Here is a 15,924-nt window from a genome sequence, read left to right on the forward strand (position 1 = left end):
CTTGTTGTGTTTGCATGAGTGCCTGCTGTGGTTGCCCTTGTGGCAATTGCACTTGCAGGCGTGCTGGCTGCATTTCTCTGGGGTTGCGGCGCATATGTCTGAGCATGTGTGATCCTGGGCATCATAATCCTGTGGTTCCGCATCATATTGTGGAGCATAACCCATCCCACCCTCTTGGTGCTTGCCAATTCTGTTGCATACCTCCTCTCCTTCTAAATGTCCTAGCTATATGTCCTATTTTCCCACAATCCCAACGTTGTTGTGGCTATCCATTATTAAATCCTCCTCTTCCTTGAAAGTTTTGAAATCCACCTCGTCCTCCATCTAGGCCCATTGCCTCTTCCTCCAGGCCAAAAATTATACCCACTCTGATTTGAGGGATATCATGCATTTTTCTGCTGCCCTGGCTGTCTCCTGTGTCCTCTCCTTCATTTCTTGTCAATACCGCTCCCTCAATGGCTATTTTGGACAACTTCTTCTGAACTAACTTCGCTTCCTCATGCTTTCTTTTGTCAGCTTTCTTCTTCTTTTTTTCCTGCATTAATCAGCAGTGATGCACGATTGTTGATTGTATCTCTGGCCATGGCTCCGATTCCATTCCCACCTGTTTTTTCAATTGCTGTTGCACTGGCTCGAGCAGGCCCAGTCAAAGAAAGTGGTAAAATAATGCTACTGTTTTATCCCAAGATTTGCGCATCTCCTGCCTCCATCTGTACTGAATATCGTGAATATAAACCATCGGATCTTCACCCTCTCCCATTTTTCTAGTCATAATGGCACTGTAAGGAACTCATGGTGGCAACAGTAAAGATGGACACAAGTGATCACAGTTCAAGGGTGTTTATTAAACAGTAAAGTGGTTGAGATAAACGCCTAATCTAAATTTAATATGAGAGCAAACTACGACCATCAAATAATAAGGCAGTCCTAGCGGCATCTTTTCCAATAAAAGGGCCCATACTAAAACAAAAACTATTGCCAATCCTTACTGCTAAATTACAAAAATAGTGTGGGATTGTATTTACAAGAAAAACAAGTGTCCACAAATGATAAGTCAGGATGGTTTAGCTGGGGTCTCCCTTCCCCACGTTTTCTAGCACGGGACAAGGTGGGACTTGAGCACAGCACACTCCTGGGCTTCGCCAGCGCAAACTTACTTTTGTTTCCAAAATATCAGGGCTATATGTGGCCAAGTTGCTCTCATACAAAGTCTCTTGCATCACAGAACCTTATATGCCATAACCAACAAAAACAAAAAATCCTTTCAGTAATCTTCACATCGGATGATTTCCCTTCACCCTTGGATCCCCCTCAACCGGGCTCCGATCCTTCAACGTGGGCCTCTGTCGGGTTCACTACGGCCCTTCATTCAAAATATCAGTGCAACGTGTACCATTCAAGAGTCTCAATGTCTCTTTAAACAAGCATTCACTGTGGACATTCCTCAGCGGGTTCACATTTTTCGTCACAATGTTGACTTTACTTTATCACAATGCAGGATTAATTTCCCTTAGCTTTCCTCTTGGCATCCCTCCATCGAGGTCACATAGCCTTTCTAATACAGTTTACAATTCTATCATCTCATCAGCAAAGCATGGTTCCCTTCCCCTAGCTTTCTTTCGGCACCCCACCATCGTTTTCACACTTGCAACAGTTCATAAGAAAATCACTCTAGACCACCTAGGTTCACTTCTTACCCAAGCCCGGGACTCGGACACCAGCCAGGCTTTCCTTAAAGCCCCCAGCAAGGCTTCATGCAGTTCTTTTAACGCAATATCCTCACTGTGTCAAAGTGTACAAGGGTTTCTGCTCGACCATTGTAGGACTACTTTGACTTCTCACGCTGGCCTCTCCCAGGGCCTCTGGGTATTTGCAATTTTAACAAAGGGACCAACCAGAGTCCTAATGAGCACCCTCGTGGCGCTGCACCACTCTGCTGCTGATCCTTCACTGGGTTTTCTTACAGTTACGGCCCCCCTCTTCTACCCTCGGACCTTCTCCACAATGCTTTAAGGGTCTCCCTCTGCCGGGTCCAGACCCTTCAGTTTTCCCCCAAAAAAGTTTTGGATTTAATTTCCAGTCCCAGAATGCATTGCAGTATATTTTGCTCCTACTTCAAAGCTCCCTAAAACGGCAGTCTGGTGTCTTTGGGAGTTTCTCAATGGGGATGTGTCCTGAGGTAAGGGCCTCATCGCCTGCCCCTAAGAGACCTGGGCTTGCCTGCTGGGCCTGGGGAAGGTGCGCTGGAGATCCCAGCTGCCCCTGGTTTTCCCTCCTGGAGGTACAGGTCTCTCACCTCACTGCAGCCTTTCCTGCATTCAAAGGTCCAGTGTGGTGGTTCCTTCCTCCTCCAGCTCTCCCAGGGTCTCTGCCGCTCAAGTGATCTTCCTCTGCCATCTCAACACCTTCCAGCATTGCCAGCTCACTCAGTGTGCTCTCCTGCTCCGCCTTTTATACTTCGTCCCACACTTGTCCACCCCCAGGGTTTGGATCCAAGGGCGATGGCCATACCATGGCCACATGAGACAGAGATCCCCAGGGTTTGGACAGTGAGACACCTTCAGGTTTCTCACAGCACCCATGTCTGATGTATCGGGATATTGCACTCTGAGCGCTCACCATACGTCTGCTCTGCAATTATTAAATGGCGCTCCATTGTGTGTCGTGTTTTGCGCAGTCACATCTGCATATTCGGCTTGCTTCTAAATGTCATCTGCTCTCGCTCCTAAAATAGCAGCTACCAACCCTTTTATGTCGCCTATCGCGAACGTCATTCCTGATGTCATCCTCTATAATTCATAAATACATTTCCTTGCATCGGAAGTTAAACTCAGCAATTTGCACCTTAAATTATCCGTATCCATCTGCAGCCATGGTATAAATTGTGGTCGTCCTCCCCTTCCCCAAGAACGGGAATTTTGAATTATTCTAAATCATATTTACCTACACTCCTTGTATTTGAAGCAGCACTAGCCTTGCCCATTTGTTTCCTTCCTGGTAATTATCTTAATCTATTTACATATGGCAGGGATATGTCCCCTGTACTGCGCGATCGTACTGGTGGTCGCTCAGTATATGATGTTGGTTCTGGTGTCATCTCTTTCGGGTCCTCTAAATCGGACCATTGTACCCCTTTACACTCAGTTCTTTAAAACAATCCTGCATGCACCCTCTCTTTGCACCCTCTCATTCTCTTATCTTCCCTTTCTTAATCTGACATCATTATACCCCAGCTTGTGTGATTGTCTCCTTTCGTGTCAAGATCTAATCTATTTAAAGACAATGTTCCATACTTGTCTGTTATAACATTATCTGATTTACCTTTGGTTCCCTTTAACAGGTAACCTTCTATATTCCCTTGGGTTTCACACCGCCCTCTGTCCCTCATTTTGCCTATATAGCATCTCCAGCCTTTGCTCTGTCCTTTGTATCCTGCCCACCAGCCTCCTTGCTGATTGCTGCATTTCTTGCAGCTCCCTACAAGGCTGTTGTGACCCTCTCTCTACCTTCAGTCTTCCTTGTGCCTCAATCGGTACTATGCTCCTATCGCATAAATATTCTACTTCGCAGTCTTTTAATCCCCTACTCTTATTCATTTCTTCTTCTCTTCTGCCTCAATTCCTCTTCCTCTCGCCTTCATTGCAACCTATGTACTTTCATTATTTCGGCTTCTATCTCTTCCTGTTTCTTTTCTTCTAGCCTCTCCTTCTCTTTCTCGGCTCATACCTTTTGTTCTTCCGTTTTGCTTGCACGCTTTATGCCTCGCCTTTATATGCTCTTTCTTCTTCTTTCTCTTTTCCCTCCTCTTTCTCAAACTCAATCAATGTTTACATCTAGCTTCATCAATGTGTCTTCCCATTCATTCTGTGCTATCGTTATTTCCTTATCTCTTATCTTTTATTTATTTCTGCTGTCCTGCTCCTTCCTCGATCTCCAGTCTATCTTGTCTGTCCCTCCTCATCACGCTGTTTATTTACCTCGTGTGCTGCTATATCCTTGCGTTCTCTGCTCTTGCTCTCTTCCACATTATCCCCGCTGCTATCCTTGCTGAACCTGCACTGCCCCCTGGCATCCCTGGCACTCAGGGACTGTTTCTGTATTCCTACAGCCCCTACTAGCACTTGATATGATAAGATATGTTGTGGCATTTATAACGCGCCCATGCACAAGTGTTTCAAGGCGCGACGAGGCAAGGGAGGGGAACAGAAGGATGACAGACAACAATCTAACTAGGCCAGGCGGCATTGAGATCGTGCAGTGGAAGGGTGGAGGGGAAATGTGTGAGGGAGAGGGGGCAAGTACAGTACTTAGGATAACAGTAAATAAATAATTAAACAATAATTAAGGTGTGGCCAGCTGGTGGCAGGTGAAGGGTAAGTGCAGACATCAGGTGTCAGTGCTGGTAAGCGGCTGTAGGGATGCAGAAACAGCCCCAGAGTGCAAGGGTTGCCAGGGGGGCAGTGCAGGTGTGCAACTGGTGTGCACTTGACACCTGATGTCTGCACTTACCCTTGCACTTTCCACTAGCTGGCTGCACTTTTATTTATTGTCTTTATTTATTGTACTGCTATCCTATGTACTGCACTGCCCCCTCCTCTTTCCCCCTGCACTTCCCTCATCCCCTCCCCTGCACTTGCGTGTTCTCAATGTCACCTGGCCTAGTAGGATCGCTGTCTGTCTTCCCTCTGTTTCCCCTCCCTTCTGCGCTTTGAAGCACTTGTGTATAGGTGCGTTATAAATGCCATATCATATAAGCGAGGGGGGGCGCATATATCAGATTAACATACCACGCCGCTGCTTTTAATTCTTTTAAGGGATACCATCTCCTATCTGCACTTTTCTCTTCAGGAGAGGAAAGGGGAGCCCAAGGCATTTTATCCTCCCTTCATACTGATTGAGCATCCACTCCCTATAAACTGGATCGTCTTTCTCGCTCTGGTGCATCTTACAAAGTTCTAAAAGGGCCAACCTTTTCTGAAGCTTTTTTCGATTATATGCGGCATGCAAATATGGCGTCATATGCCGTATTACATCTTTTGACAACAAACCTTCTTGAGGCCATGGCATGAGTATCTATTGGTCGTGCCTCAAACCCATTCCAAATGATTCCTCATCTTCGCTGTGTATCTAGGTAGTGTCCTACATAAATGTAAAAGGTGTATCCCCCATGACGACAGATCGGTTTCGATCGTCGATACTTACTCGTTGTTTTATTCAATTTTTATTTTATCAAATATACCACACCGATCATTGGCACAGGCACCATCAATTGTTTATTATCCCATTGAAATATATTTTAACTAGTCACTTTATTATTTTAAAAATGTATGCTATATTTTGTTTCCTCCTTCGTTTTCACTTTCTACTAATCTTTTTTTATATTCTTATATTATTCGTATGTTAAGAGTCTCTTCTTTATTTGTATATTATTTTCCTTTAATTTCTCCTTTCTGATTGACGTCAATCTTTTTACTATCGTCGTATATTCATCAGTCTAGACACAACACAAGATTTATTTTATGTGCACTTTAAAAAAAACTGCGTATGCCTTCATTTACTATATTAGTAAATGTTTTCTCGTCTACATTTTACTCTGTTCCAGAGTTTGATACGCACTTTTTTTGCCTTGCCTCTGGAAACTTGTAACTTAGTGCATACCCTTCTGCCCTCTTGGGATCAGCAGAGGCATTTGTTCCCCATTATAATCTTCCCAAAAAATCCTGTGACTTTTTACTTTTTACACATATTTATTTACAACACAATCCTTCCCCCTATTTTTACCATGCTCTTTGTTCTACTTACATCCGTGACTCAGTTAGAGTCCCCTGACATCGACTCTCCCTCAACCAATCAGTTCGCTTTTCATTCACTGGACACCTTCGGGGACCGGACAGGAATTTCATCAGAGGGACCTGTCAACCAAATCGTCTTCACACGTGGCCCTGCGCACCACTCTCCACAGGAAACTATGCGGTCGTTTGGCTAATGGCGGGAGTAGCCGAGCATCCGGAGGTTTGGCTCTGACCTCGGTCGATTAGACCATAACCATCCGCACCACTACCAAATGTGCTCTAGCACCTTAAAGCGTCTTTTGTGCTAGATTGAATTACAATAATGGTCACAACTCAAATAACCGGACAGACTCGAGGTCTTGTACTACAATATCCATCATCTATGTTGTCATTCTACGTGGCAAAATACAAAACCTATCGAAGGGAAAGATTGGTTAAGGGAAGATAACTACTTATACGATATGTGTAAGTGCTTCATTGGCTACCCCTTGTCTGTAGGGCACTCCTTGAACTACCTCTAAATGCATATAGTACTGATTATAGTGAACAAAACACCAGGGGATTGGCTCTTGCAACATTGTGTTAGTTTGTCCCTCAACCCGACTGATTAGTTGGCATATTATCCCAACCTTGGACTTTCGGCTCTTTTAGCAGCACATCTATGAAACAAAACCTAGATGTTTAAATCCCATCAGACTACTCCCCATTTACCCAATTAGTCCATCTGTCATCGGTAAGCCATCAGCCAATGTCTTCCGCTTGTAGTTTACATTGTTGCTGCTCACTGTACTGTAACATTCAAGGGAGTGTGAGCATACCACTATCTTAGCTCAAGGCTCTAAATGAATAGTCTTTGTTTTTAACTTCTGAATCATGTGTGAGTGAACCACGAATGTGTCCTTTTCAGCCTTTCATTTACTGTTGTTTGATTTAATTTTGCAAGGTGCTGTTGCTCCTCTTGGCCTCTAGAGACTTGCTCAAGCTATCCCATATGAACTTTATACACTTTTAATTGACCAGTAGCATGGCTCTCACAGATTGTTTCATCTTTCTTCATCTAAGAAGAAAGTCTCATTCAGAGCTTATGCAACGTAGTGTACCCCCAATGCGTATACATGAACCCTTAGGTAAAGACTCCACAAAAGCTGTCTCTGAGAAAGAAAAAATGAGTATTATTATTGTGAATGACACACAGTTTCAATGGATATAACCTTGCATATTGTAGGCCCTGTTCACTAAGCATGTGGTTAGCTGCCTGGGATGACAGCTGGGCTCTCTGCACCGACGGAGTAGAATCCGGGTAGAATGACACTCTGGCTTCCTTATACTGGATGGCCTCTTTTTCGCGTGCCCTACACAATATGACGTCTCAGTCCCTATAATTAAGCAGTCGCATAATGACCGGGCGTGGAGTCTGCCCCAGTCTAGACTCCTGCACTGATGCACAGTGGGCTCTCTCAATCAAAAAGTGGGAGGAAACCGGGAGGGGTCCTTTAGGACCTCTTTAATAAAGGATTCCATGTTCGGTGCCAGTATAGGCTCCGGGATCCGGACCACTCTTATGATGTTACCGAGAGACCCTGCTTGCAAATCTTCATTCTTATCCCGAATCTCCTTCATCTCTCGTTGCAAATCTCAGATGGCCTGGGTCACATCGGAGCTCAGATCTTCCAGAACTCCAACTCTGTGTTCAGCTTTCCTGAGGCACCATTCTCCTTCTCAATGCACTCCTGCATATGGTCCATTTTATATTCCATGCAATACATTTTTCATCTCCGCCAATATAATGTTAAACTCTGGAATCTGACTTGTGGCCTCTCCCGGTGTACTCTGGGCCAGGCAGGCCATCACCTCATCCTCTGGCCCCACAGAGTGGGAAGATGCCATTGCGCCCTTGCACAGCGCTAGGCCTTACCTCTGTGTAAACTGCAGGTGGCCCTGCTTCTTGTTGCCATTGGGCATCCAGTATCTGTGTACCAGTGCAAGCGCAGCAGATCTCCCAGAACCACCAATGGGGCGCCCCACCCTCCACTGGACCTGCCAATCCACTTGCGGCCACCCCCCACATTTAAAGCAGCAGATCTGGGCCTCCGGCCCGGTCTCCCAGCTCCCTTCTCAGACTCGGTCAAGTTCCCAAAAAAGCACAAACTGCTGCAAAACATTTGAAATAGGACTGATAGTGCAGAAAAAACCTAAAGAGGGGGCCAAGAAAAAGGGCATTGTGCTCTCCAGCTGTCAGCCCGCATTCCAGCACCTTCCAGGAGAATCAGCCAATAAGTTGTGTGCAATGTGCCTACACAGTCGCCTCAGCAAGGGTTCGTACCTTACCTTAAACCAGCACTTATTACTGAGCTGTGCACCTGGTCACAAAATGCCACTGTAGGTATTGTAGCATGTAGGGCCACTCACTCATCCCCATAGTCTGAGCTACACCAAGGGCTCCGCCTCATGTCCGCTCCAACTCCCCTTCCTTAGTTCAGCAGCTCCTCACCAAGAAGCACAGCGACCCTGCTCCGTATCCCATGAATTACTGTGGTTCTCATGGATCGTCCCGGCTTGGCACCAGCAACAGGACAATGGGATTCGGCTGATTCTCTGCAGTTTCTCCAGCGGGGTGCCGCCTCCTGCTGGTGACCCTTGCACTCTCCGGTACACGCTAGGCCTCTGCCTTCTCTCCATAGATTTCCCTGGCTGATGGCCTCTGTGTGTTGTATTTCTGAGTCTCTCCTGACGATTGGTGCTCTCCTGCGCCCGGCTGCAGCTTGCCTCTCTCTCGCTTCCCGACCCCTGTTGGGGGTAGTGAATCTCCATCTTCTTCGCTATGCAAGGTTTTTAAATGTCCCGGCACCTATTTGATTCATCCAACTGATTCATCCAGACTGTATCTCTGGTTCTGTGGCTACAGCACTCAGCATTGCGCTCATGCTCTTCCTCGTCCTATTACAAAAGGTATAGGATATAGTCTGATTGCCAGTGCAAATTGGATGACCTGGTTCTACTTTGCAATAAGCCTTATGGGGTTGGGAATTACAGGGGTTGAAGTCATACCCTGAGTGGAATGGGGGATACCCTGTTCCTACCGGTGAGTCTCCTTCTCTCCCATAAGGTTTGTCCTCCCCCATATGGTCCTCCCTCCAATAGCATTTCCCCTGAAAAGGAATTATGATATTGTCAGATTCAACACACTATTTAGTTAGTCCTTCCTTCCTTGCTTCCTTGCTTCCCTCCATTGACCCTACAGTCAACAGAGAAAAGAGTGTCGAGATAGCCCTGAGGGCAGGAAAGGATTGCAGGCTGATCTGTGTTGCATTGAACAGGGTAATTTAAATTGCCATCTGAGCTACACAAGTGTCAATTTAATTAATAAGTTTACAGAATTACATAGCTAATAATTGCTATATGACACTGCTGATTTATACCTTTACCATTTCTGCTTGGCTCTGCGTTTGGGGTCCATGAATAGGCTTGTGCACCCATCATGTGTATATGTTTCAGTTACATGTATGGATCTGCCCACATGTGCTGGGCAGTATACAAAATCATTTGATTAATCTGTTTGTACCTCGTAACATAGAGTAGGGTGGGACTCTGCGCAGAAGGCTGCAGTTTTGTTCTGCTCACCCAGGAAGCATATTTACACTGGACTGACCTAGGGTCTGTCCACTATACTAGGCACTAACGAAATTAACGAAGAGAGGGCTGGGGTGCTTGTGATGGTCCCAATAATATCGCCTTCAGGGTTTGCATTAGAGTGAGTGTCAATGGTGTAGCGGGAGCCCCCACAGTGCAGAAGGCCCTGCCACACCAGGACTGGGGGGGAGGTGGGCAAGCCAGTCCTCACCCATCAGGGTGCAGGCTGGTCTGGGGCTCAGAGCATGGGGAGGCGGCGCTCAGGAGGGGGAGCACTGGTTTGGCTCGCGGGGGGGGGGGGATGTTTTGCTACGCCACTGTTGGGTGTCTCCCCGCACACCCCATATTCTTCTTACAACGGTGACAAATGGATTACCTTGTCACAGAACAAAAGTACATGTGCATACCTCAAAGACGCAATTCTTGATGAAAACAACGTTTTTTTATTCTTGTAGGTCCATGGAAAGAATTTGTTCCTTGCATTTGGTTCAGATCTGAGAACACCAGGGAATGACAGGGCTTGCGATGATTTGGAGGCGGGGTCAAGCACTCAGGACCCAAAGCTGTCTACCGGAAGTGACATGATGTTGCAAGAAAAAGAACAGGAAGTGTCTGATTTGCGAAAGTTAAGGAGTCAAGCAAGTCGGAAGGATGCAAATGCATTTGACGGACAGGCCAAAGGAAAGGACGCTTTGAAATGGTTGCGTTTCCATTTTGGCATGTTCGGTAGTGTCCGAGCCAACGAATTTGCCAGAGCCAAGCAAGCTAACAAAAAAGGAGACTGGAATGTACCAGCAGCCAGGTATGCTTCACAGCAGCAGTGTTTGTGATTAGTAAACCCACTTGTTCCCTTAAGTTTCAGAAATGTTAATGTGGTTCTGTAGTGTTGTGTGTTAGATTGGGTAATGTGAAACCTGAGGACATAAACTTAAAAAAAAAATGCTATTGCTAATAACGTTTGACTCGCGGTGCAGCATTTTTATTTATTATTTTGCTCAATGCAAACGATTCCTGCATTCCCAGGAGAAGCCGACAATGAAAAGTGCTCAACACGCTATTTGGAGGAAGAAAGTGATGCCCCCAAGATTTGGAATTATCTCCCTCCATGACCTTTTGAGAGTCTCATAACCTTCTCGACTTCAGAAAAAAGACTCCAAAATTTATCTTGTTTTGAACAACAGTGCGTCGATGGCCTGGCCGTAGGTGCTATATAAATACCAATAGCAATCACTCGGGTGGTCGGGAGCGGGAAAGAAGACCCCATGTGAAGTTGGGGGATGGGTTGTGGAGCCGGTTATGGGTAGAAATGTTTTTGGCTTACCTGGGGACATGCCTGGAGAAAATGTGCATCACATGAGTTAGGGAGAGAAAAAGTAATTGAGTGGGGGGACCTGTGAAAAAGGAAGACACATGATTAGTCTGTGCGGACGAGAAAGACTTTTGAATTTAGAATATTGTTTCCCGTTATCAAAGGAATCCTTGAGCTGCCACACTGGAATTTATCGGAAATGATTACTGTGAAATCATTGTGGGAATACGGAGTTGGAAAACAAGTTTTAACATCTGCTCTGCCTACCTCTACTGGGTAGGGGGCAATGGGTGTTTTGTTACAAATTAATGGTGTGACATGGCCAGTGGGCCCCAAAAAAATCTATTGGTCTAACATGTACATAGGCCATGGCTGAAGGCCAAAGATAGTGGGCCCTGAGGAAGCTATGGTATAACACAACCCTTGAAATTTGGGGAAAGAACTTTAGTTAAGAGAGAGTTAAGGTGATCAGATTTAACACAACAAAACCCTTGAAATTCAGTCGATGTTGGGAAGGGATGACCATCTTAACTTTGCGTCCCCCCAACCCCCGTTCCAAAGCCCATGAGCACATGCATACTATAACAGCAGGGATTCACACTGACGTACAAAATGGCATCATGAGCGACATCAACGGTGGGGGGGGTGCAGAATGAAGCTGTTCATGACTTCCCACATCCCCAGAATTTCAAGTGTTTGGTTGTGTTAAATTTGCTCAACTTAACTGCACCTTAACTAAGGTTTCATTCCGGAATGTTTGCTGACCAGGCTGCAGCATAAACCAGAAGCTCCTGGCCCCCTGCATTGCAGATTTCTATATAGATATGAATATAAGCAAGAAGATTATTGATGTTGCAGACAACGCTCCCCTAAAATAGTCAATAACAGTGATGGAAGAAGCCCCAGGGCCCAAGGACAAAGGACATTTATGCTTTTCTACTAAAGGTGGCACCGGATGTCGGGGACACACAATCCACTTTTACAGATCCCCCTCCCCCATGAAAGTCTCTGCTCTGGAAGGTAGAGTTAACAAGATCGAACAGGAGAAAGGGGGGGGGTCCCCTACTCGGAGATATTGGGCAACTACCGAGCCTACAAAGACATGAAGCTGGAACTGGAGAAATTGCAAGCTAAGACCGTGGACTTGAATTTAAAAGGCAGACATCCCAATTTGGGGGGGGGAGGAAGAGAATTACGTTAAAAGTGTCTTGATGTAGGTGTATGGTCCAGATACGCTACAGGATACCAATGTGGTTTAAGCATAAAAGGGTTAGCAAATTAATTCCTACTAGACCCAAACAAGTGTTGGTGGCGTTTACCAGGGTGTTTGCCAAGGAGAAGGTCCTGAAAGATGCAAAGGACATGGGACGTTTGATGTACAAAGGGAAATCCCTGGCTTTATTCCCAGACTTCCCCAAGTAGGTGGTGATACTGAGGAAAGCATTCGGAGAGGCCAAGAGACTGGTCAGGGAGAAGAACATTAAGGTGATGTGTTTCAAGACCCCAAGGAGGCTCTGATGTGGATTTGGGACGCAGATCCCCCTGCAGTATAATGGGATTTCCCTCATGGGGCTTAAATATATGGACTTGGATATTTCAGCTTTATAATGTATTGTATTATATTTTCAACATACTTGGCATTGCCTTTAATGCAGCCAAAATGGTGCTGGACAATTTAACGGCCTAATGGGTTCCCTACATGTTCGCGTTGCCCCGTGCTCATGAGGCGGTTTTGCTGCGCTGTATTTGCTTCCTGGTACGCGATGGAGAGGGGTGGGGTCATACACCCCGGGTCTGGTTTTCTGATGCACATGCAGGCACACGTTAACGGCAGATGCATGGAAGATTCAGGGAGTCTTGCTGTCCCTCTCTTATGGCTTGGATGAGGTGATGTCCCAGTGATTTGATTTGCAGCTGGTGGTGAATAGGCGGCGGGTCCTAACGGTCAAAAGGTATGTAATGCCTTAATTGGAGCAATCTCAGATCTGGACTGCCTGAGTGTGTGGGATCACTCCTCTACTGATGCTGCTTGTCCACCTGCTAGCATGTGAATAGTACAGCTTTCGCCGAATATATTCATCCTGAGATTGTAGTGTAAGTAATCCCAGTGTATGAGGGCGTGACCAGTGTAGAAGGAACATCGGCAAGTCTGAATCTGCTGATTGAGAGTTAGTGTGTGCCAGCCACACTATTAAACACAGGCACAGTGTCATTCTGGTATGGAGCACAGTTGGAGAGTCGTCCCGGCCACCGGAGGGGTCTTGACTGGGGTGTAATAATTCAATAAGGAGAGATGCATTTATTTTCCTGGGAAAACTCAAAACGAGGTGGAACTCGTTTCCAGACACTAATGCTCGGAGTCAAAGGAATAATGTGATGTTATGTAATGCGGCTCGTCGAGTGCATTGAACATCATGATACCACCAGGTTGGTTGACATTTTCCACCCTCCGTTGTGATGACATGCCCATAGCTACCCAGGCTATGCCACATATATTTCTGGCTTTTCTTCCCAAGACGCATCCTCTTAACTATTATTATGCTTCACCTTAATTACCAGCTTCGGATCGTGCCAGTGAGGGACACACTAGCAGTCTCCCTGCACGATTCCGCTCTTTCACGGCCCCATTCACGGTGGCCGCGATTCCATTAGCGTTGTCATAACAACGTTGTAGCCAACCTGTGCCTTACGCATGTGCAGGACTACTTCACACTAGTCCCCAGCGCATCCGCACCATACCATTCGATGGTACAGCTCCCTCGCGGCTTCAGGAGAGCTCCAGTCGCAACTGAGAGCCACGTAACATTTCGGAAACATTGAGGCTCGATTCTACCACAGGTAAGTACTCGAGCGCGCTAGAGGCTCTTACCACATGCCCTTTTCCAAGTAGGTTGGTTGTTTTTCCTACTCCAACACCCCCCTTGTGCTAATTCTGGCACTCCTCTGCTTACTCCCTGCAGCTGTTTATTGTGGTGTACAAGAAGTGCTGACAGTCAGCATCAGCCTGCAGCACTCTAGCAAACCCATACTTCGCCACCCGACTGGGAAATAACCCATTAAGACTTCCCACAAAGGTAAAATGACTTTTGTTTTTAAATCTTGACATAATGTGATATACCCTTAGCTTTGTCTCTGGTTTTACACACTATTATAATGCTACAACGGTGTTGTTACTATACTTGCATTTTAGATTCTCACCCCTTGAGGTGACCCTTCCTACTACACACGGGACAACTAATACCCCCCTGAAGCTGCATCCACCATGTGATAGCCGGACTAATCCTGCATGTGGATGCCTAGTTTCTAGTGTAAAACAGGATCCCGCCCCGTCGGGGCGAAGTCCAGCGGCTCTCACCCACAGGTTGGCCCCTTCGCAGCTCCATTATTTTAACATATCAGACTATGACTGACTTTGTTGGTATTATAGTATCAATATCTTTTACTCAGTTTGCATGCCAGGCAGCAATACTTTACCTTTTTAGCACTTTTGCTTTTATTAGGTATTGAGTCCTTATTTAACCCTTTAACTGCCATGAGTATTTCCCCCCAGTGACAGGGCTTTTTCTGGTGATTTCGGTATGTGGCCTTTCAATGGCTTGTAACTTTTATGTTACATGAGATATCTCGGCCAAATTTGGCTCCTTTTTTTCCCACATGTAGGCGGTCGTAACGCCACCCAGGAATCCTAGGTTGCCATAGCGGGGTGAGAGAAAATAAGCAGAAAGGGCGAACATTTGTTTTTTTTTTTTTTTTTTTTTTAAATGCCAATAAAATGATGTAGAAAAAATATATTTCTGAAAAGTAGACAAAATTCCAAGTTTAGGAAGGGGTGATTTGCAGGGATCACACAAAACAGAGTGCCTGAAAGGACGAGCTATCTCGTCCTTGGCAACAGGGAGGTAATCCCAAGGACGAGATAGATCGTCCTTGGCACTAAAGAGGTTAATATCTCATTCCTCCTTTTCTTTTCTCTCTCCTTTCATCATACAGAGATTTCCATACCGGAGGCCCAGACGAAGGCATTCCATTCTCCAGCCGAAACGCCCCAAGGCCCAGCACTTTACGTGCCCCATTGACCTTTACAACTAGATAGGGGGCCCCAGCCCCTGGCGTAGTCCGATGGTTTTGGTCCTCTGTTATTGCAACTCAATTGACACCCTGATTTGATTTTTCTGTCCCTCTAAGTATAGCTGGGCTACTTGTGATCCTGGCCTTACTTGTGGACCAACAAATCGGGTTCTCCTTTCCAATACTTTCCCCTGTTTTCTGTGCACTATTTACAAGCATTTTATTTTGGATAAACCAATTTGGTTCTGCCCTGACTGAATTCAAGCTAACCCGTGAAACTTTACCCGTTGGACATCCAACTTAAAGCAGGGTTACTAGTCGGCCTTTGCTACAACATGGGGACCAAACAATTGGCCAGCATATTCCTTCTATTTGTGTTTTAGAAATACTGAGCAACTTGTTGATACAGCTGCAAAGACCTTGTTCCTTTCCATTCACTGTGCACAAAAATGTTTTTTTTGCACCACTAGATGATACTAACCCACTCACTGTGTGACTACTGGACAGCGAGAGTATCCATTGTGAAATTGTTTTTCCAACAATTGTTTTTATGTCTTATTTCTCTGTTTAGAAAATAGCCAGCTATGGTTCATGATTTTTTGGTTAACATGAACAAACCAATAAATAGAATTTAATAATAATTAAGAATGAGGGATTTGTGCCTTCTTCTGTCACATTTGATGACCTGATAATGCATGTGAAGGATATTTGGCATACTATTTGAAGCACTACCCTGAGGTTTTCACAACAGAATCATGCAGACACCCCGACATTAGGTTAGTGTCTTGAAGTTTATCTGTGGTTGGAGCCTTTTTCGTTCTCCATTTTATGTTATGTGAACTTGGTAAAGCGCACGTACACCCTAAGGCATCTTGGCGTTGGCTACAGCAGGAGGAATCAAAAACAGTACAGTAACAACACCAAGGAGAGAGAGACTTAGAACAGAGTAGTTTTAAGCAGCCGGCGGAAAGTGAAGTGGTCTTCCGTAGCACGAAGAGCCATAGGCAACTCATTCCAGGCTCTAGCAGCCGCCACCGAAAAGGCACGTTCTCCATTGTACTACAGCCCATTTCCTTCCACAGTAGGGGCTATCCATTTCGTTAAAAAGTATCAAGTTAGTTTCAC

At 45.7% G+C, this 15,924-nt stretch overlaps 1 protein-coding gene across 3 annotated transcripts in view; it reads left to right on the forward strand.

The window, feature by feature from the left end:
* NEIL2 (nei like DNA glycosylase 2) overlaps window positions 1-15,924 on the forward strand; it is a 283,374-nt gene that overhangs the window by 132,872 nt on the left and 134,578 nt on the right. For all 3 annotated transcript variants that reach the window (XM_069605002.1, XM_069605003.1, XM_069605001.1), the window contains exon 3: window positions 9,878-10,224. In XM_069605002.1, the coding sequence (XP_069461103.1) occupies window positions 9,878-10,224 (347 nt within the window). The remainder of the gene's footprint in view (window positions 1-9,877; window positions 10,225-15,924) is intronic.

Source organism: Ambystoma mexicanum, chromosome 4p (assembly GCF_040938575.1).
Source record: "Ambystoma mexicanum isolate Mex_15411 chromosome 4p, UKY_AmexF1_1, whole genome shotgun sequence".
Classification (NCBI taxonomy): Eukaryota; Metazoa; Chordata; class Amphibia; order Caudata; family Ambystomatidae; genus Ambystoma; species Ambystoma mexicanum.